We start from the raw sequence: 22,970 nt of genomic DNA on the forward strand, positions 1-22,970 counted from the left end.
AGTTTTACATTCACCTAATGATTATTTAAATGGGAGCAACACAGTTCTGTTTTTCTCACACTGGGTTAGAGTCTCCAGATTTTGAAGTAATTGTCCAATACAGACAGGTCACTGGTTATAATCACTTCTCTTAATTTCCTGGTGTTGTACAACTAGGGCCAGATCATCGGCATAGCAGAATTTTCTGGGCAAAGTGTCAGATAGATATAGGTTGAACAGTAATGGTGAGAGAACTGATCCTTGGGGTAATCCGTTGTTTAGCTTCCTCTCCTTACTTATGTCGCTTCCAGTGATTACCTGGCACTTCCGATCGCTTACCATGCTGTTAACCAGTCTAACCATTATTCTGCAGGGTATGATGCGGAGAAATTTGTATATAAGACCTTCCTCCCACACGGTGTCGAAGGCGGCAGTTAGATCAACAAACGGTGCAGATGTTTTCTGCTTCATTTGGTATCCTGACTCTAAGGAGGATGTGAGAGACAATACTTGGTCGCAGCAGCTATGCCCTGGTCTGAAGCCTGCCTGATCAACTGGAACGTTCTCTAGGATAGCGCTACTTATTCTGTTATATATTAGCCTTTCAAAAAGCTTGTACACTTTTAAGTTTTGTGAAGTGCACAGTTTTACATTTCTCAAAATTTAAAGCAAAAAGTCAATCATTGCATAACTTTGAAATATTATCAAGATTTTTCACGTCGCACTCCGTGGTAGATAACTGCAAAAAGGCTGAGGCTGCTTTTAATATTGTCTGCAAGATCATAAATATGCAAAATGAACAGCAAGGGGCTCAGCGCATTTCCATAGAACACTCTTGAACTTCCTTCTACGTCTCTCATGTCTTTACATCCAATATAATATGCTGCGTCCTCTATATCAAGAAATTCACAATCCATTTATAACTTTCTTCTTTCTTTGGTACGCCCTACAATGGGACTTCCGTTACTAAATGTCAGTGTGATACTGAGTCAAATGCTTCTCAAAACTCAAAAAATACTGCTTATGCCTGCTTTTCCTGATCTATGATTATCAGTATGTTATCTGAATTGGGTTCCGCATTACTGTTTTTTTTTTTTTTTTCAGAATCCAATCTAATTAGAACGGAGGCGGTCATACCGCCGTTGCGTTTGAGTTCAGAATATGTTTATTATGTAGTAATTCGATGTCAATGATAATGGACGGTAGTGTACTAAATCCCTTCCTCTACCTTACTTGTATGAGGGTGTGACTTGCTCTTCCTTCTACATATTATGCATAGTTTTTTGTTCGAGGGATCTGTAGTGTATTATAGTTAAAAGACTGGCTAACTAAGCTACTAACTTCATGTATAATCTGAGACGAATTCCAGCATCTCTAGGCCCTTGTTTAGTTTCAACAATTTCTATTGTTTTTCTGCGCCAATGACACTAACATCTATATAACTCACCTTTTGCTGTGGTGCGACAATTAAACTGTAACGTTACTCCCTACATATCTTCGTGAAGGAACATTAGAAAACAGTTCAGCATTTCTGCTTATTATTTGTTGTCCTCAATTTCACTTCGTTTCTCATCCATGAGTGTCTGGACACTATTATTGGTTCCATTGGCAGGATTAACCAAACATCACAATTTGTTTTTTACGAGAGGCCTTTCTGTTACCGCAGCTGTTGAAGGCCACGCGTTGATCTTTTAACAGCCAAACTACTTCATGTTGCATTTCGCTATCTGTAGCCCTATACTTAGTTTGACAGCTGTTGTGCAATAGTCGTTGTTTCTTTAGAATATATTTTTTTTTTATTTTTTCAAGTATTGTACTCCATGGTGCGTTCGTCCCATCATGACCTGTTCTACTAGCTACATGTCTATCCAGTACTTAACCAATTATTCGTGTAATCTTGAACATTACTTCTATTGTTCCTAGCCAGAGCTACATGTTTCATGTTCCTCCGCAAGGTATGACAGTCCTGCCTCTTTATTGTTCAGTAAATATGTCAATACACTGGTGGGAAAAATAGCAGCACCAGGAAGGAGTTGTGCGACATAAACGAAAGTTGATAACCAGGAAGGAGTTGTGAGACATAAACGAAAGTTGATAAGCGTGTTTCTACATGTGAAAGTTGATGACGTCTTTTCAAATTCAGCATCTGTTGCATAAGAGTGCAAATCAGGATTGCTTTAAACATACATTGCAATCGTAGTGAGCATTAGATATCTTTGGAGGTGGTTAGTTGAGGTTAGTCAATAGTGCTTTTAAGGAGACAAAGACGCCATATCAGCCACTCGCTGAGCTTGGACGAGGTCGTATAATAGGGCCACGAGAAGCTGAATATTCGTTCTGCGATACTTGAGAAATACTTGGCAGGAAAGTAGACATTCTACATAATTGTTGGAAGCGGTGGTCACGGAAGTATGCGGTCTCAAGAAGACCAGCTCCAGACGGCCAAGGGGCACTACCGAGGGGGAAGACCATCGAGTTCAGCGTATGGCTCTGGCGTATCGTACTGCATCTGCAGCAATTTGAGCGGGAGTTAGCACCACAGTGACACACCGAAGGGTTACAAATCGGTTAATTCAAGGACAGCTCCACGCCAGACACCCTACAGCGTGCATTCTACTGATCCCAAGCTACCGTCATTTGCGACTTCAGTGGCGTCAAGCAAGAGCTCATTAGAGGAGAGGATGAAGTCTGCCGTGTTTTCTGATGCCCGTGTGCTGGTTAGGAGGAGGCCAGTTGAGGACCTTTAACCAACCTGTCTGAGTGCTCGGCGCTCTGGACCTGTGTCTTGGGATCAGATTTCGTACGACAGCAGGAGCACTCTAGTGGTTATCCTACGCACCCTGACTGTAAAACTGTACATCAGTCTGATGATTCATGAACAACACTTCAGGGGGTGTTTTCCAACAGGATAACTCTCGCCCACATACCGCTGTTGTGACCCAACATGCTCTACAGAGTGTAGACATGTTGCCTTGGTCTGCTTGATCACCAGATCTGTTTCCAGTCGAGCACGTATGGGAAATCATGGGATGACAACTCCAGCCTCAAACAGAATAACCGTCCCTGTATTGACCGACCAAGTGCAACAGCAAGGAACATCCCACAAACTGAAATCCGGCACCTATGCAACATAATGGATGTACATTTGCATGCTTGCATCCAACATTCTGGCAATTACACCGGTTATTAATGTACCTGCATTTCACATTTGCAATGGCTTAACTTGCGCTTACATTAACCTGTCGGATTGCAATGTTAATCGCTTAAATATTTTACCTAGATCACTGTATTCATAAAAATTCATTACTCTACATTAATCATTTTTTGTTGTTGGGATTTTTTTGTCAGTGTGTATATGTTTGTTTTATTTGTCCTTTGTACTTTGGTAATCATTATTACAACAAATGTCTGAGGGCCATTCTTACCAGTGTGAGTGTAGATACCCTCAAAGATATTTTGTTGCCAGTAGATCTAACACATTTTTGTCATTAGAGGACTTCCGAACCATATGTTTCTACTAGTTTTCAGAAAAATTATTTAGGATTGTATCACAGATTGTCTTATCACGATCTTCACTTATGAAACTGTAAATACCCCAGTATACTGGTGGGTGGCTAGTCTCCTTCAGTGAGGACAATATGACTAGGGAACGTATGAAGTAACGAGCTGATGTTTCTCTAACGTTTTCGATTGTAGCATTGGATGGACCTAGTTATCAATAGAAGGAAGTAGTTGTAAGTTTTATAATGAAACTAAGAACCTTCAACATTGCAGTGCGTCAGCAGTCGTTGGTTAATATATTAAAAAACTAGAAACCCGCCTCAACTGCGAAAAAAGCACCTAGTGTTTAGCTAGGTTTCGGCTTAGATAACTACACCTTCTTCAGAACAATAAAACCCACAAGTGCCTAAAAAGACTTTTGTCAATTATTAAAGGAACACCATAGCTATACATTTAGAAACAAGAGAAGGGGAACACAAACAGTACAAACGTACAAAGTCTAAACTGTTACTTAACTTGATGGTGTAACCACCTCACACCGGCCTATGTTCGGTGGGCCATGAGTTTATGGCGGGTCATGGCCCATCGAACATAGGCCAGTGTGAGGTGGAGGTCTGTCCACATTAATGGCCACCTATGAACTGTGACCAAGGAACAGCTGGACCACTCAGATGCTCAGCACACTGTCCAATATGATGTTCTTCAGTTAAATGACTGCTTCACAGGCTGTGCCATCTAGATCCTCCCCACCAACAACAGTTTATCTGAATTGCATAGGTGAGAACTCTCCCTGCAATATATCCTATGTTCCGGTAACCCTCTTGGCCTCAGTCCTCATTAGTCATTGTCCTTTATCCACCTTTCCCCTTCCCTGTTCCCATTCCAGCACTACACAGCCCTCTGCTCTGTCAATGTACCCACAGTATTTTTACTTCTCCCCTTTTCTGTTGTCCCCCCCCCCCCCCCCGCCCCTTTCTGTCCAACCTTCCAATGCACCTAGCAACTCAGCATCTTTGTTGTATGTTGAGTGGCAACTGTCGTTTTCATAATATTTCCATTTTCTCTTATTTGGGTTTTATAGATACAGAAGTGTAGCTGCACTTGTCACTTTACAAATGAAGTTAGTACTTACTGATAATGTATGATAATTGAGAGCAGTATCCCTTCTGTCTTTCACAGAGTGTGCAATTCTGCCATCTCAGCAAGATTCCTGCTCACAGTTAAGGATCAGTGCCTCTAGAGAATACTTTCAAAGAGAACATTTCAACTTTATTTTTTTTTATTACTCACTGTTTACTTGGTATCATCTGACTTACATTTCTTAAAATAATATAACATTAGATAAATATAGACATTTTGCCCTAGATACACTATTAACAAATTAAATTAAAATTTTTGTGTTGCTAGTACAGAATCATTCTTTTTTCTTCACAAGAGGCACAGCATACTTCTCATAAGCTGCAGACAAGGCCTTCAGTATGGGGCCAACATATTCCAGTGACCTAGAATGAAAGATATCACATATTGATGAGTACCTCTGTTCTGTGAGAGTAAATGAATTTTTCTGATTAAAAATCTTACATAAAAATTAATAATTCTTTTTATCACAGGGAAAAATAATAAAATTAGAAAAACAGAGTGGTGAGTTAAGTAATCACCATCAGCAGCAAAAATACCTGTATTCTCAACGGGCATATTCCAAAGTGAGAAAACAATTCATAGCAATCAAAACAGTTATTAACATTGCTCTTGAAGATGTAAAAATATAGTTCTATCAAAGGGTAACTTTGAATTTCAGTATTATTTTTAAATGAAAATTAATTTGAAATATCAGACTTGAAATGTATGGACTTACATTGTATATACAGGGCATGGAAATTTATTTCAGATTTATAGTGAAGTGTCAGAAACGCATCTAATACTGCAAGCTGGCCAAAATTAAACTGGCACAGGAAATATTTCATGCACTTTAAAACAGGCAACCCAGCTTACATCACCCAGACCTGAGGTGAATAATGTAAGTTGGGTTGCCTATTTTAATATGCCAACCCTGTAGAAAGGAACTGTGCTAGATTACTAAAGTAATAGCAAACAAATTCAAAAATTTTACATTATCAATTACAATTCAAATAACTCAGTTACATGGTGATTAACTTTCACTCTATAGGTTCAACATATAAGACTTGGTGGAATATAAGCAATGGAATGAGAAGATAACTACCAAAAATACAGAGAAGTCATGTAACAATGGATTGGTATAAGAAAACTAACTTAAAATTGTGGTAAAAGTTTAGATACTTGAGTGTCTCTCTGTGCATACAAAATCAAACAATAAAAACAACAGGTTGGAACAGCAGCAATGTAAGGAAAAGATAAATTGCTACTTGCTATAAAGATGACATGTTAAGATGCAGACAAACGCAATTAAAAGACACTTATACATCAACTTTTGGCCACAGCCTACATCAGGAAAAGAAAGAGAAAGACACACTCATTCATACACACAAGCAAGCACATGACCACCATCTCTAGCAGCTTGGAGCAGCATACAGACTATCACATAACGTGCATATCAAATTCATGAGTGTAGCTATGTATGTACTTGTGCATCAGCGTGTTCTGAAGAAAAAAGCAACAGGGGATATTCAATGTATGCAAAGGTCAGCATGGGAAAGAATCACAGAAATTCCAAAAAACCTGAATTACAGGCTCTTGAAGATAGATTCCAGCTAACCTGTGAAATCCTACTTACAGAGTAAAGAGCAAATATTGAGGGATGAACTTAATGAAACACTACAGTCTCTTATATATTGCACCGAGCGAGGTGGTGCAGTGGTTAGACACTGGACTCGCATTCGGGAGGACGACGGTTCAATCCCATGTCCGGCCATCCTGATTTAGGTTTTCCATGATTTCCCTAAATCACTCCAGGAAAATGCCGGGATGGTTCCTCTGAAAGGGTACGGCCGACTTCCTTCCCCATCCTTCCCTAATCCGATGAGACCGATGACCATGCTGTCTGGTCTCCTTCCCCAAACCAACCAACCAATCTTATATATTGCACCCCAAGGGATTGCAAAAACACAGAAGCATTTATCAATCGTTCTTCCCATGCTCCATTCACAAATGGAACGAGGCAAAATGCTTCTAAATGCTGAACTACCTTCTACGATGCATTTCACAGTGGTTAGCAGAGTATGAATACAGAAGTAGATATCCACCAGTTGACAAATGACTCCACTGTATGGTGGCTGGTTGCCTCCACTGATTTTTATTTTTTAATTCCACACAGTCTCAACTCCGCCCCTCCTCTGGTACCTTTTAAGTGGGAACACAAAGAGAAGCTGATGGAAGACAGATACTTGATTTCAGAAGGATTGCAAGAAAAAAGGATGAGTTGGAGAGTCAGTTCCCACTTGCATAGTTTAGAAAAAAATAAAGGAATAATAGAGTTTAACATCTGTATTTATTTTCACCAATTTCACTACTTCTTAGTCTTCTTCTTTTCATTGCTGTCAGAGCCTACCTTCGTAGAAAGTTGTGCTTCATGTTGTCCCTAAGCCTTCACATAAATACCTCCATAGAAAATTCTGCTTCCCATTCTCCCTAAGACCTCACCTGTAAACCCATGCATATTTTCACCAGTTTTAAACTGTCATATAATTAGCTAACTTTACAAACTTGTATGCACCAATGGGGATGACACACAGCAGTAGGTGCCAAATAATTCTCTCCTAGGAGGTATCTGAGAACAGCAGTCTTGGCTTCTGGTGAGTCTCAGGCATGTTATAATCAGTACCAATAAATATTCGTATTTTAATCTTAGTCTTAATACTGTTTGGACGTTTGTGGCAACAACTGCAGACCAGACTTTGCAATCTGTCAACGGGCATGCAGGTGAGCAGCCTACAAAATCCTGCTACCAGGCACTAGAACACTGCTGGCACAGCATGCTGCAACACCACAGTCTCCTGCAGTGGTGGGCTATACTTCCACATGCTGTGGCACAGCACTGTGCTTCTATAGTCAAACCTGTGTGATCAAAGATGGGCTCCTGTCACATCATAGGAGGCCAAAGGAACTATAAACACTTGCCACCCAGCTCTTGGCAGAACATGAATTTGTACTATGCCCGATTCCAGGACTACCAGCTGCAGCCGACACCTTGACAGGCTTCACGTCAGCTGTCAGACCCAAGCAGGCCAAGAAACTTCAGCTTCACCTAGCATCATCATCATAAAGCCACTGGTCTACAAGCCACTGATAGATCTGAAGAAGGTTCTGTATCTTGAGCCAGTGCCACAAAGTGAAGACCTGCTCTAGGATTTCTTTGACTGGCACTTCAGATGACTCTGAGGGTCCCCAGTTTGGTGCAGGGTGTCTGAAGTGCACAGCCACCAGTGTGTTAGTTCAGTGGCTGCTAGGAATGTATCCCTTGCATCAGCACTATGGCCTTGCTGGCCGTAGCTCTTCTGCTGCGGCAGCACTCCACTGTTTAACACACACGTGCACTGCCATGGTATGAAGCACATCATTGAGAGTTATGCTGAGGTAGCAGTCCACTACCTGGATGACCACACACACACCACTGAGATGTTGACAACAGTCCCTGAACAGAAGTCTTGCTGAATAAAGTATGTTAATACTGAACGAGCTCTCGTGATTCTGCACCCACCGTAGTATAGTAGAATGCAACCCACAATTCGTGCACACACCTCTGTCAGACAGAAATTACTATCCTGGCTGATAGTTGTAGCCACATTGCATATTTGGTGTTAGAATAAAGCCAGTAACATAATGACATCGAGGAACAGCAGCATCATTTCAACATGGTGAATGGAAACAAGATATTTTTTGAGTTTTTTCGTGTGACTGCATTGACGTGTCGAAGTGCGTGGATTGGAGGATTGAATGGAAGGTTCAACTGGTGAAAGTTGTAGCAACCCAAGGGTGATTTTCTCTTTTCCAAATTGCCTCTACTGATGACAGTCTCTCGGTTTATGAATCATCTGATACACTTTTGATCAACATTTGCATTATTGTCAGCTTTTGTAGAGAAGCTGGTTTTTTAATTATATTTATCCATTATTTCTACTTCTGTATCCTAATGTAAATAAAATAGAAAGAAACTTCCACATGGGAAAAATATATTAAAAACAAAGATTCCAAGACTTACCAAGCGGGAAAGCGCCGGTAGATAGGCACAATGAATAAAACACACAAACACACTCACAGAATTTCCAGCTTTCGCAACCGGCAGCTGCTTCATCAGGAAAGAGGGAAGGAAAAGGAAAGATGAAAGGATGTGGGTTTTAAGGGAGAGGGTAAGGAGTCATTCCAATCCCGGGAGCGGAAAGACTTACCTTAGGGGGAAAAAAGGATAGGTATATACTCGCGCGCACACACACACACATATCCATCCATACATACACAGACACAAGCAGACATATCTAAAGGCAAAGAGTAAGGGCAGAGATGTAAGTCGAGGCGGAAGTGTGGAGGCAAAGATGTTGTTGAAAGACAGGTGAGGTATGAGTGGCGGCAACTTGAAATTAGCGGAGATTGAGGCCTGGTGGATATCGAGAAGAGAGGATATACTGAAGGGCAAGTTCCCATCTCCGGAGTTCAGATAGGTTGGTGTTGGTAGGAAGTATCCAGATAACTCGGACGGTGTAACACTGTGCCAAGATGTGCTGGCCGTACACCAAGGCATGTTTAGCCACAGGGTGATCCTCATTACCAACAAACACTGTCTGCCTGTGTCCATTCATGTGAATGGACAGTTTGTTGCTGGTCATTCCCACATAGAAAGTGTCACAGTGTAGGCTGGTCAGTTGGTAAATCATGTGGGTGCTTTCACACGTGGCTCTGCCTTTGATCGTGTACACCTTCTGGGTTACAGGACTGGAGTAGGTGGTGGTGGAAGGGTGCATAGGGCAGGTTTTACACCTGGGGCGGTTGCAAGGGTAGGAGCCAGAGGGTAGGGAAGGTGGTTTGGGGATTTCATAGGGATGAACCAAGAGGTTACGAAGGTTAGGTGGACGGCGGAAAGACACTCTTGGTGGAGTGGGGAGGATTTCATGAAGGATGGATCTCAATTCGGGGCAGGATTTTAGGAAGTCGTATCCCTGCTGGAAAGCCACATTCAGAGTCTGATCCAGTCCCGGGAAGTAACCTGTCATGATAGTTATGAAAATCCTTGGTATTTTTTAGTATGTATATAAAAAATTTTGCACTCTAAAAAGCTAGTCATCCAGATTTTTTTACATTTAATTTAAGAAGAATCACATAAAATTAATTATTAATGTCAATACAAACTATATTTTACAATAATGCATGAATCTCTACTTTTATAATTTACAAAATTAATTAAAAGACAGTGTCCTTTCCAATTTTGCCATTTTATTACTATTATTTTCCACTTTCTGTAATAATACAGCAAAAGTGGAAAATGACACCATCTTTTAATAAATTCATTGCTTCATTATCCACTACAAAGAAAATACAAATTAATGTTATAGTATAGATCAATATAACTTCTTTGAAATTTAATTTTGGTGTATTATGGGCTTGCCCATAAGTTGATACCATGAGAGGCAGTTTGTTTTCTATTGTTGTTGTGGTTATGGCTCTGCTTGGCTAAGTCTTGTTTTAGATCTGTTGTGTGAAGTTATGGCAGGTGTACATTGTCTGTTGTGACTGAAAAAGACATAAATTCACTTTACAGAACTATGTGAATCAAAGAAATATTATGTGACAGAATGTGTGACATGGAATGTGTTTTCAGTCGAGTTAATGATTAAATACATTAGCAGCAGCAAATAATTAGTGTTTAGCCACTTATGAAGCAAACCCCTGACCTCTATACTGAAAAGTTTTGAAAAAATGAGTTTCTGCCCCTGGACTACTGAAGCCATAGAAAAGGCAAGTAGATGTTGACATTTTACATAACTTCCAGTCAATGGGCTATTTTTATTTTGCAAGAATGAGACAATTCACCAGAGTTGCATGTTACATATTTTTCTGATTATTTTTCATAACACCTTTATGATGGATAACTATAAAGTGGACTCAGTCGGTGATTTAAGTGACTTTGGTTAGCACACTAGAGAATAGATGGTGGTTTGTGTCCAGCTAGGTACAGGAAGTGTAACTTGTCAGGGCACAGAGCTCCATACGCCCAGTCCTTCCAGTGATTTGTTTTAAATGTATGAGGCCTGGACATTATGCCAGAGAATGTAGAGGCAGCTCATGGCTGGCATTCATATGTAAGGATTAGAAGTGCCTGTAGAAAGAAGTGTAATGGTGAAATTGGTATTAAGACCTTTCCTATTGTATTTTTCCTTTTGTTGTGGACTCAGGTTATGGAATGAACAAGCCAGGAGTAGAAATGTTTACACATATTGAGGCAGTTCAGACCTTGCTGAATCAGCTGGCACAAATGCTGGCAGACAACACATGCCTGCATAAGCAGTTAGATGCATTGAGGGAGGGAGGATATATCATCATCTACCATGTCAGAACCTGCCTTAGGTGCTAGCAATGACACCTTGTTGTTGTTTTTGTTGTTGTTGTTGTGGTCTTCAGTCCTGAGACTGTTTTGATGCAGCTCTCCATGCTACTCTATCCTGTGCAAGCTTCTTCATCTCCCAGTACTGACTGCAGCCTACATCTTTCTGAATCTGCTTAGTGTATTCATCTCTTGATCTCCCTCTACGATTTTTACCCTCCACGCTGCCCTCCAATACTAAATTGCTGATCCCTTGATGCCTCAGAACATGTCCTACCAACCGATCCCTTCTTCTAGTCAAGCTGTGCCACAAACTCCTCTTCTCCCCAATTCTATTCAATACCTCCTCGTTAGTTATGTGATCTACCCATCTAATCCTCAGTATTCTTCTGTAGCACCACATGACACCCTAGTTTCTCCTTTCAGAGCTAAAGCAGAGGGGGTATGTTAGCATTTATAGACAACTTATTGACAGCCACAAAGCTAGGATCGTTGCTCAGATGAACATTTGTTGGATATGGACAAGTTACTTCTGGTGGGAAATGCCAAAATATGTGTGTTGTATGGCTGGCATGTGTGGCTGAGCAGTTCTAGGTGCTTCAGTCTGGACTGTTACGGTCGCAGGTTCGAATCCTGCCTTGGACATGGATGTGTGTGTTGTACTTAGGTTAGTTAGGTTTAAGTAGTTCTGAGCTCTAGGGGACTGATGACCTCAGATGTTAAGTCCCATAGTGCTCAGAGTCATTTGTGTGTTGTATTATGGTGAGTTGAGAAGTGCTCAGACACTTGAAATTCTCAGGAGAAGCTTGTTACAGTGGGATAGAAGGAAGCATAGTTGTAGATATTATAAGGGATAACTGAACAATGAATCCCAAGAACAGGGTAGTCCATTGAGAATTTCAGAAATAGGAGGAGAAAGCTTAATGTCAATATGTATGAGTTGATGGAAAGTGATGATGCTAACAGGTTCTACTGCAAGAGGCAGAACAAATAGTACTGGATGCATTTTTGCAGGAGCTGTGGTTCAATGTTTCTAGAGAGGTGTGGATACAATTCCCTAAAGATTTAGTTGGAGGCATAAAAAGTGCGAGAACACTGGGAGACACAGAACCCAGTTACCTTAGTCCAGGATAAACGCAGATTTGCTGTCAGCCACATTGTAGAAAATGTAGGTGAGTGGGACACTTGGATCGAGATTGTAGACAGAAGCACAATAAGGAGCTTCATAGAGGGACACAATATGGAAAAAGTAACCTAACATTAAATGTTAATGGGGGTTGCCAAATCCACCAAATGGTGTGCTTGCTAAATTCTGGAACAACTAAAATATGTGTGCTGGTGGTATTTATTGAATGGGATTAAGGGATAGAAGAGAAGAGAAGTTTTTATTTGACACAGGTTTGCAGGTGTCTTTGACAAATTTGCACTTCTTTGGTAAAAGGAGCTTGGATCCTTTACTTTACGTTACGCAGACTGGGTAGAGGTTGTATGTATTCAGATCACCAATTTTGGTTTTTCGGATGGGGAGAAAAGTTTCCAGGCATGTATGGAAGTTTTTCTTCATGCAGGCAATGGTTGCTGCATGATCTTAGTGTTAGATTTCTTACACGAACATCACACTAAAGTTAATCTTGGACAGCATATAGTAGGAATGTTGCAGGGGCAACAGTCTGGATGATTGACTGATCTGGCCTTGTAACAATAACCAAAACGGCCTTGCTGTGCTGGTACTGCGAACGACTGAAAGCAAGGGGAAACTACAGCCGTAATTTTTCCCGAGGGCATGCAGCTTTACTGTATGATTAAATGATGATGGCGTCCTCTTGGGTAAAATATTCCGGAGGTAAAATAGTCAACCATTCGGATCTCCGGGCGGGGACTACTCAAGAGGATGTCGTTATCAAGAGAAAGAAAACTGGCATTCTACGGATCGGAGCGTGAAATGTCAGATCCCTTAATCGGGCAGGTAGGTTAGAAAATTTAAAAAGTGAAATGGATAGGTTAACGTTAGATACAGTAGGAATTAGTGAAGTTCCGTGGCAGGAGGAATAAGACTTCTGGTCAGGTGACTACAGTGTTATAAACAGAAAATCAAATAGGGGTAATGCAGGAGTAGCTTTAATAATGAATAGGAAAATAGGAATGCAGGTAAGCTACCACAAACAGCATAGTGAACGCATTATTGTGGCCAAGATAGATACAAAGCCCCCACCTACTATAATAGTACAAGTTTATATGCCAACTAGCTCTGCAGATGACGAAGAAATTGATGAAATGCATGATCAAATCAAAGAAATTATTCAGATAGTGAAGGGAGACGAAAATTTAATAGTCATGGGTGAATGGAATTCGGTAGTAGGAAAAGGGAGAGAAGGAAACATAGTAGGTGAATATGGACTGGGGCAAAGAAATGAAAGAGGAAGCCGCCTGGTAGAATTTTGCACAGAGCACAACTTAATCATAGGTAACTCTTGGTTCAAGAATCATAGAAGAAGGCTGTATACATGGATGAAGCCTGGAGATACTGACAGGTTTCAGATAGATTATATAATGGTAAGACAGAGATTTAGAAACCAGGTTTTAAATTGTAAGACATTTCCAGGGGCAGTCGTGGACTCTGACCACAATCTATTGGTTATGACCTGTAGATTAAAACTGAAGAAACTGCAAAAAGGTGGAAATTTAAAGAGATGGACCTGGATAAACTGAAAGAACCAGAGGTTGTACAGAGTTTCAGGGAGAGCATAAGGGAGCAATTGACAGGAATGGGGGAAAGAAATAGAGTAGAAGAAGAATGGGTAGCTTTGAGGAATGAAGTAGTGAAGGCAGCAGAGGATCAAGTAGGTAAAAAGACAAGGGCTAGTAGAAATCCTTGGGTAACAGAAGTAATATTGAATTTAATTGATGAAAGGAGAAAATATAAAAATGCAGTAAATGAAGCAGTCAAAAAGGAATACAGACGTCTCAAAAATGAGATCGACAGGAAGTGCAAATGGCTAAGCAATGATGACTAGAGGACAAATGTAAGGATGTAGAGGCTTATCTCACTAGGGGTAAGATAGATACTGCCTACAGGAAAATTAAAGAGAACTTTGGAGATAAGAGAACCACCTGTATGAACATCAAGAGCTCAGATGGAAACCCAGTTCTAAGCAAAGAAGGGAAAGCAGAAAGGTGGAAGGAGTATATAGAGGGTCTATACAAGGGCGATGTACTTGAGGACAATATTATGGAAACGGAAGAGGATGTAGATGATGATGAAATGGGAGATACGATACTGCGTGAAGAGTTTGACAGAGCACTGAAAGACCTGAGTTGAAACAAGGCCCCCGGAGTAGACAACATTCCATTGGAACTACTGACGGCCTTGGGAGAGCCACTCCTGACAAAACTCTACAATCTGGTGAGCAAGATATATGGGACAGGCGAGATACCCTCAGACTTCAAGAAGAATATAATAATTCCAATCCCAAAGAAAGCAGGTGTTGACAGATGTGAAAATTACTGAACTATCAGTTTAATAAGTCACAGCTGCAAAATACTAACGCGAATTCTTTACAGACGAATGGAAAAACTAGTAGAATCCGACCTCGGAGAAGATCAGTTTGGATTCCGTAGAAATGTTGGAACACCTGAGGCAATACTGACCCTACGACTTATCTTAGAAGCTAGATTAAGGAAGGGCAAACCTACGTTTCTAGCATTTGTAGACTTAGAGAAAGCTTTTGACAATGTTGATTGGAATACTCTCTTTCAAATTCTGAAGGTGGCAGGGGTAAAATACAAGGAGTGAAAGGCTATTTACAATTTGTACAGAAACCAGATGGCAGTTATAAGAGTCGAGGGACATGAAAGGGAAGCAGTGGTTGGGAAGGGAGTGAGACAGGGTTGTAGCCTGTCTCCAATGTTATTCAATCTGTATATTGAGCAAGCAGTGAAGGAAACAAAAGAAATATTCAGAGTAGGTATTAAAATCCATGGAGAAGAAATAAAAACTTTGAGGTTCACCGATGACATTGTAATTCTGTCAGAAACAGTAAAGGACCTGGAAGAGCAGTTGAACGGAATGGATAGTGTCTTGAAAGGAGGACATAATATGAAAATCAACAAAAGCAAAACGAGGATAATGGAATGTAGTCGAATTAAGTCAGGTGATGCTGAGGGAATTAGATTAGGAAATGAGACACTTAAAGTAGTAAATGAGTTTTGGTATTTGGGGAGCAAAATAACTGATGATGGTTGATGTAGAGAGGATATAAAATGTAGACTGGCAATGGCAAGGAAAGCGTTTCTGAAGAAGAGAAATTTGTTAACATCGAGTATAGATTTGAGTGTCAGGAAGTCGTTTCTGACAGTATTTGTATGGAGTGTAGCCATGTATGGAAGTGAAACATGGACAATAAATAGTTTGGACAAGAAGAGAATAGAAGCTTTCGAAATGTGGTGCTACAGAAGAATGCTGAAGATTAGATGGGTCGATCACATAACTAATGAGGAAGTATTGAATAGGATTGGGGAGAAGAGAAGTTTGTGGCACAACTTGACCAGAAGAAGGGATCGGTTGGTAGGACATGTTCTGAGGCATCAAGGGATCACCAATTTATTATTGGAGGGCAGCGTGGAGGGTAAAAATCGTAGAGGGAGACCAATAGATGACTACACTATGCAGATTCAGAAGGATGTAGGTTGCAGTGGGTACTGGGAGATGAAGAGGCTGGCACAGGATAGAGTAGCATGGAGAGCTGTATCAAACCAGTCTCAGGACTGAAGACCACAACAACAAACAACATAGTAGGAATCAATGACATGTAATTCCAACTGAAGAAATATACTGTCAGTGCCATAGTGCCAGAAGGCTCATCTCTCATGAAACGGAAACCTATTAAACTGCATGCAAGGCCACTAAGGATTAGTTTGTGCAGTAAAGCACTGTGAGGTACTAGATTATTGCTATGAGTGAGTGTGGGAGCTGATTTGTCAGTAAACATATTAAACTCCCTGGCAGATTAAAACTGTGTGCCGGACCAAGACTCGAACTCGGGACCTTTGTCTTTCATGGGCAAGTGCTCTACCATCTGAGCTACCCAAGCCTGGCTCACAACCTGTTCCCACAGCTTCGACTCTGCCAGTACCTCATCTCCTACATTCCAAACTTCACAGAAGGTCTTCTGCAAACCTTGCATAACTACCACTCCTGGAAGAAAGGATACTGCGGAGACATGGCTTAGCCACAGCCTGGGGGGTGTTTCCAGAATGATATTTTCACTCTGCAGCGGAGTGTGCACTGATATGAAACTTCCTGGCAGATTAAAACCATGCTTTCTTCCAGGAATGCTAGTTCTGCAAGGTTCACAGAAGAGCTTCTGTGAAGTTTGAAAGGTAAGAGATGAGGTACTGGCAGAACTGAAGTTGTGGGGACGGTTCGTGAGTCGTGCTTGGGTAGCTCAGATGCTAGAGCACTTGCCCGTGAAAGGCAAGTCTTGGTCCAGCACACAGTTTTAATCTGCCAGGAAGTTTCATATCAATGCACGCTCTACTGCAGAGTGAAAATTTCATTCTGGAAACATCCCCCATGCTGTGGCTAAGCCATCTCTCTGCAGTATCCTTTATTCCAGTAGTGCTAGTTATACGAGGTTTGCAGAAGAGCTTCTGTGAAGTTTGGAATGTAGGAGATGAGGTACTGGCAGAGTTGAAGCTGTGGGTATGGGTTGTGAGTGATGCTTGGGTAACTCAGATGGTAGACTACTTGCCTGTGAAAGGCAAAGGTCCCGAGTTCGAGTCTTGGTCCAGCACACAGTTTTAATCTACCAGGAAGTTTCAAATCAGTGCAAACTCTGCTGCAGAGTGAAAGTTTCATACAGTAAACATATTGTGTGTGGTTGAGGCACTAAAAGAGAATGCGGAATTAGATAAGGCATGGCATTGCATATGCACGAGAGTGGTACGTCTAAATGGTGAGGATGTGCTGTCTGTCAGAATACATTACTGTGGAACCAATGACATGGACTTGTCGTAAGTATTGGTCCTTGCCAATTTGGAGATTTTGGAGGAAGATGATCTGGACAGAATGAATTCAGACCCTTTTCCTGTTTAACTACATTACAGAAAAATATAAAACACTTGAAAGGATTAGTAAAGTTAGCACTGACACATTTGTTATTAGAGTTTGAAGATCTGTTTTATCCTCATTACGTTTTGCTAGTGACCCTAGAGACACAGCATCAAATCACAGCTGGAAGGTCAGGACAATATTACAGCAAAAAGTAATAGTCTTTGGGGGCACCACTGATGACCATTCCAAAAAATAGTACAGATGGCACAAAAGCCACAGCAGTTTTGTTGTGATTACAGATATCTAAATAGTTGCATGATTACAGACACTTATCCAATCCCAAATATATTGGAACTTTGGATAATCTGGGCAGTGCAAGTATTTCTCCACCATGTATCTGTTGAATGGCTATCATCGTCTGGAAGCAGTATCAGAGAAACAACTGAAAACAGCATTTATGGTTCCTTACAGACACTACCAACATCGTTGGATGCTGTTTGAATGAAAGAATGTGCCAGTCACGCTTCAGTGTTGTCAGGTGGGGTTTTTTGAGCGTTAAAACCAAGGCCACGTACAGTATTTTTGGATGACATAATTGTTGTTGCAAGGGAAATTTCAAGTATTTAAGTGATTGTATGCAGCACATCTGACACTCAATGTAGAGAAAAGTCATTGAACACTACAGGAATTACAATACTTAGGACATCTGATTAGTCATGAGAGACAATACGTAAGTAAAACCAGTGCAGGATTAGAAAGAACTAAAATCTTGTTTGTGCCTACCAAAATATTACAGGCAGTTTGTGCCAAAATTTTTGTAGATAAGATGACCTCATACTCACCTACTGAAAAAAGGAGTGAAGTTTCATTGGTCATCAGAATGTCAAGATGCATTCAGTAAATGGAAATAAATGCTGACAACTGGTCCGTTGTTAGTTTTTACAAATTAAGAGTAGGAATGTATATTGTCATGTGAAACAAATAATCATGCTTCCATGGAGCAAAATATCCAGCTGTCTTTGCCTCATATCAGTTGAATAAACTGGACAGAAATTACTATAAAACAGTGAAACAAATGCTGAGTCTCATACATGGTATTACATACTTTTGATGTTATTTGCATGTTAGGAAATTTAAAATGGAAACTGATGATGAAGCTTTAAAAATGCTATTAGATTTGAAAAATCCATCAAGCAGTTTAATATATTATGCACTGAAACTCAGAGAGCTTGATTTTGAGGTAATCCAACAACTAGGAAAAACACATGGGAGTGCATTTGGCTTCAGGTGGAAGATTTGTATCTTACAAGGAGTGGGTCACACTGTTGGAGAATGGCAAAAAATTTTGAGCTCAGGGCAAACACCATAAGCTATTTCTAATGCAGCCACAATTCATTGTGCATGACAGAGTGTTATGTAAGCAAACAAAACGCAGACTTTGTGTTGTGGTGCAAAGAAGTACTGAGATAGGCACAAGATCATGTGTTAGCAGGCCATGGGTTTGAAGAACCACAGAATGACATGCAGCTGAATAGTATTGGTGGTGAACACATAAGCAGGCCATGGAGCAGTATGTCAAAACCTGCATACCATGTGTATAGTGAGCTGAATTGAGCCATCTGCACATTCCTCTCCAAAGTTTACCAGAAGCCAGTAAACCATTTTAAGTGATTGGTTTGAATATGTTAGGTTCTTCTGGGCAAATGCTGGCAGGGAATCACTATGTGCTAACAAAAACAGATCACTTTACATGCTATGGGAATGGTGGCTATCCTATATCAGCAATCCGACGTGGTGGCTCAGATCATGGTGAACAATTCATTCATGAAGTTAGGTAATCCAAAAATGTGGATATTTACTAGAGCATTAATAGTATGTTAGTGTTAATGAAACAGTTTCCTCATTTGTTAGATATTTATAAAGTAGAAAAAAGTTCTTTATACCCAGAAGCAAATGGGAGAACAGGGTGAATTCATCTGCAATAGGGAAAATGTTAAGCCATTATATCAACAGTCATGATAATGACTGAGATACCTATTATCCTACATTGTGGCAGTATAGAATTCTAAAGTTCATAGAGTATGGGTCTGTCACTGTATGAGGTAATATGTGGCTGGAAAATGCCATCACCAAAGATGGGAAAAATGGGAAACTGATACAAAATTTCCCGAGAAATTAATCAAGTACAAAAAGTAAATATAAAATCCCTGGAATATCAGGAACAGGTGCAGCAACAGACTGCTAAGTTTTCTGAATACTGCGTAGGACAGTGGGCATTCAACAGTTGCCCACATTTTGCATATGCTACCAGCAGCAGAACCAAATATGAGGGTAGCAGCAAGTGGAGAAGACCACCTTTGCACAATCTATGTGCACATTGTCTTATACATTAAAACATACTGTGATAGATATAAAGGAGACTTGAGAGTGGTTGATGCTTCAGGGACTGCCACCAGCGGAGATAGCCATGAAGGGCATCATGTTATTGATGCTGCTGCTCTTTTCAAGCTGCAGAGGGATCAGCATTGTGCAGGTAAAACTAATAAAGGGTGGGGTACTTTTCACCTGGCAAAAATATGTCATCATGATGGATCATTGATGGACATTCAGACTGACATACAGTGCTTGGGATTTGAAGAGTGAGGTTGAGAAGCTGGATGAAATTTTCAAGGAGCATCACCAGAAAACTGGAGAGGAGGAATGCCAGGTGCTGCGAGTCTCCTATGCTCATCTTTGTGACCAATAACAGCAGGCCATGGATTTGGTTCCATGCACTCGGAGGAGGCATCAGTGGGGATGGATAGATACATGAGATAGGTTGTTAAAAACTGTGTTTAGAACAGGTGACAACTGTATAAGGCAGGTTAATGATATCTTGATTCATGTGCAAGCAGAAGGGGAAGGCATTAAAGTTCTGGCAAAGAGACATGCTGCCCAATTGACAAACATGGACATGGGGTGTTAAACAGCTTTAATAAGTTGTCGGAGTTAACAGTGGAACTGACTAGATACATAAAACTGATGAGCAATACAATGAATCAAGATTTAAGTATATTGCATGCCTGACTAGACCTGTTGGATGCATGGTTAGAATGGCAAAAGCTCATGCACACTCCCGTAGAAATAGCAGTCTTATGGTAACCCACACCCTATACAGTGTGTGAACAGTTAATTTATATCCTGCTACCACCGGATCAACTTCGGGCAGATCTATGCCAGGCACGGACTAAGCTGTTGGACTATGTTGGACCTTATTGTACCTCCAAAGGAAAGTGCTAGTCACTGCATTACCATCTTGCAACAACGGAGGTCAGTGCCAGTTATGCTCATTCCCATGAGCTAGTACGCTTGTCAGTAGTGGGTACCAACACAAAGTATGAGTGATATGCAATTTACCTGTATCCCGTAAGATGAGTGAAATTTTCATGTGTTAGGACAAAGGTGATTGTCTTGGTTACACCAGATAAGAAGAGGCATACATTGGTGACAGCAGATGAACTGCAGCAATTCTAGAGGGAACATATTATGGTTTGTTCTTCCATGGTGGCCCAAACTGTCACAGAGATGTGCAAGATAGAATGTTTTTAAGGGGGAGAGGTGCGGGAGAATGTTCATATGACAATCTCACAACACTATCATGTTTTCAGAAGGCAAGCCCTCATGGGCATATATACTCCTTGTATGATTCGGTTGTATTTATCACCACTTGCTGCAAGCACAGATGTTCAAGGGAACAATATACTTAGAACTACATAACAGTGGGATATTACCGAACAGAATGAAGTATGATGTAATAGTGGCTGTGCTGCAGAACCTAATCTATCCTTAACTGTATTTACCTGATAATACTTTAGAAATCTGCCAGCCAGGAATATGACATGCCTGAATAATATCATAGTCACCGCCATACTCAGTTCTCTCGATGAGCTTATAGTCACACAGAATTGTCATATTAGTGTAGAACAGATGTTCCAACATCTCCAATAAAATTGCAGTGAAAAACGGCACAGGGTTCCGGTGACAGAAATTTCATTCTTGGGTATAATCTTAATCCTAGTCTTTGCTTGTGTAGCCCATGTCTGTCAATGACAGAGAATCATCCAGCCATCTACATTTACACTTGCACGACTACTCTGCAGTTCACACTCATGTGCTTGGCAGAGGGCTCATCAAAGCACTTCCACAGATTTCTCTACTGTTCCACTCCTGAAGAGCACACAGAAAGAGAACATCTTTCCATGTGGATTCTGATTCCTCATCTTTTATTACTATGATCATTTCTTCCTATGAAGGTATACCTCAGCAGAATAGTTTTGCCTTTGGAGGAGAAAGTTGGTGATTCAAATTTCGTGAAAATATCTCACAGCAGTGAAAAATGCCTTTGTTTTAATGATTGCCCCACAGCTTTTATATTGCATCCGTGTTACTCCCTCCCTATTTCACAGTAGTACAAAACCTGCTGTCCTTCTTTGAACTTTATCAGTCCCATCTAGTATGGATTTCACACGGCACAGCAATACTCTAGCAGAGGACAGACAATGTGGTGTAGGTCATGGAGTCATTGTATCATCTGAGTGTTCTTCCAAGAAATCACAGTCTTTGGTTCACGTTATTCACAACATTATCTGTGTGATCATTCCAGTTTAAGTTGTTCATGTTTGTAATTGTAATAACTGTTTGGTATTTAGTCATACTGGCAGCCTTTAGATTTGTGTTCTTCATTATGTAACAGAAATTTAATGGATTTCTTTTAGTACTCAGGTGTATGACCTCCATTTTTCATTATTTAGGGCCAATTGCCACTTTTTGCACCACAAATGACAGGATCATCAGCTAATAATCTAAGAGGGCTGCTCAGATTGTTTCTTAAATCAAATGTAGATTACGAACAGCGGAAGGCCTATAACACTTTCTTGGGTGAAATCATAAATTACTTGTTTCACATGATGACTTAGTGTCAATTTCTACTAACTGCAGCCTTTCTGACAGAAAAAACAAATCCAGTTGCACAACTGAGATGATAATCAATAGGCATGCAATCTGATTTGAAGCCAATTTCAAGGAATGGTGTCAAAAGGAAATCAGGAAATCTAGAAATATGGAATCAATGTAAGATCCCCTGTCAATAGCACTCAAAACTTCATGAGAATAAAGTGCTTGCGTTTATAGAGTGATTTGAGTTGCTTCACTACACTGAGGATGTCTACTTCTAAGATAAGTAGGCAGCTGTCAGCTGTTTTTGATTCAAGTTCTGGAATATTTACTTCATATTTTTTTGTGGAAGAATTTTGGAAAACTGTATTAACACTACTCTTGTAGTAGACATCAGAAACATTACCAACACTATTGGCAATACAATCATGTGAAACATAACATACTGAAAGATTTGGATCAAGGCAGTTAGACAGATGCAGTATTTCTTGATTTCTGAGAAGCATTTGACTCAGTACACACCTACGCTTATTGTCAAAATTACAATCATATGGGGTATCTAGTGAAATTTGTGACTGGATTGTGAACTTTTTTGGGAGGGAGGACACAGCATGTTCTGTTGGATGGAGAGTCATTGTCAGATGTAGAAGTAACTTCAGGTGTGTCCCAGGGAAGTGTGTTGGGATCCTTGCTGTTCATGCTGTGTATTAACAACCTTGCAGTCAATATTAATAGCAACCTCAGACTTTTTGCAGATGGTGCAGTTATGTATAATGAAGTGCTATCTGAAAGAAGCTGCATAAATATTCGGTCAGATCTTAATAAGATTTCAAAGAGGTGCAAAGATTAGAAACTTGCTTTAAATGCTCAGAAATGTAAAACTGTTCTCTTCACAAAATGAAAAAAACGTAGTATCCTACGATTATAGTTTCAATGAGTCACTGTTAGAATCGGCCAACTCATACAAGTACGTGGGTGTAACAGTTTGTAGGAACA

General features: G+C 40.4%; 1 protein-coding gene across 2 annotated transcripts in view; it reads right to left on the minus strand.

Annotated features, from left to right (window-relative positions):
- Window positions 1-4,727: 4,727 nt before the first annotated feature.
- Window positions 4,728-22,970, minus strand: part of LOC126351588 (uncharacterized) — a 44,191-nt gene continuing 25,948 nt past the window's right edge. For both annotated transcript variants that reach the window (XM_050002618.1, XM_050002617.1), the window contains exon 4: window positions 4,728-4,982. In XM_050002618.1, coding sequence (XP_049858575.1) covers window positions 4,895-4,982 — 88 coding nt within the window. In that variant the 3' untranslated portion in view covers window positions 4,728-4,894. The remainder of the gene's footprint in view (window positions 4,983-22,970) is intronic.

This window comes from Schistocerca gregaria, chromosome 1 (assembly GCF_023897955.1).
Source record: "Schistocerca gregaria isolate iqSchGreg1 chromosome 1, iqSchGreg1.2, whole genome shotgun sequence".
NCBI classification, from domain to species: Eukaryota; Metazoa; Arthropoda; class Insecta; order Orthoptera; family Acrididae; genus Schistocerca; species Schistocerca gregaria.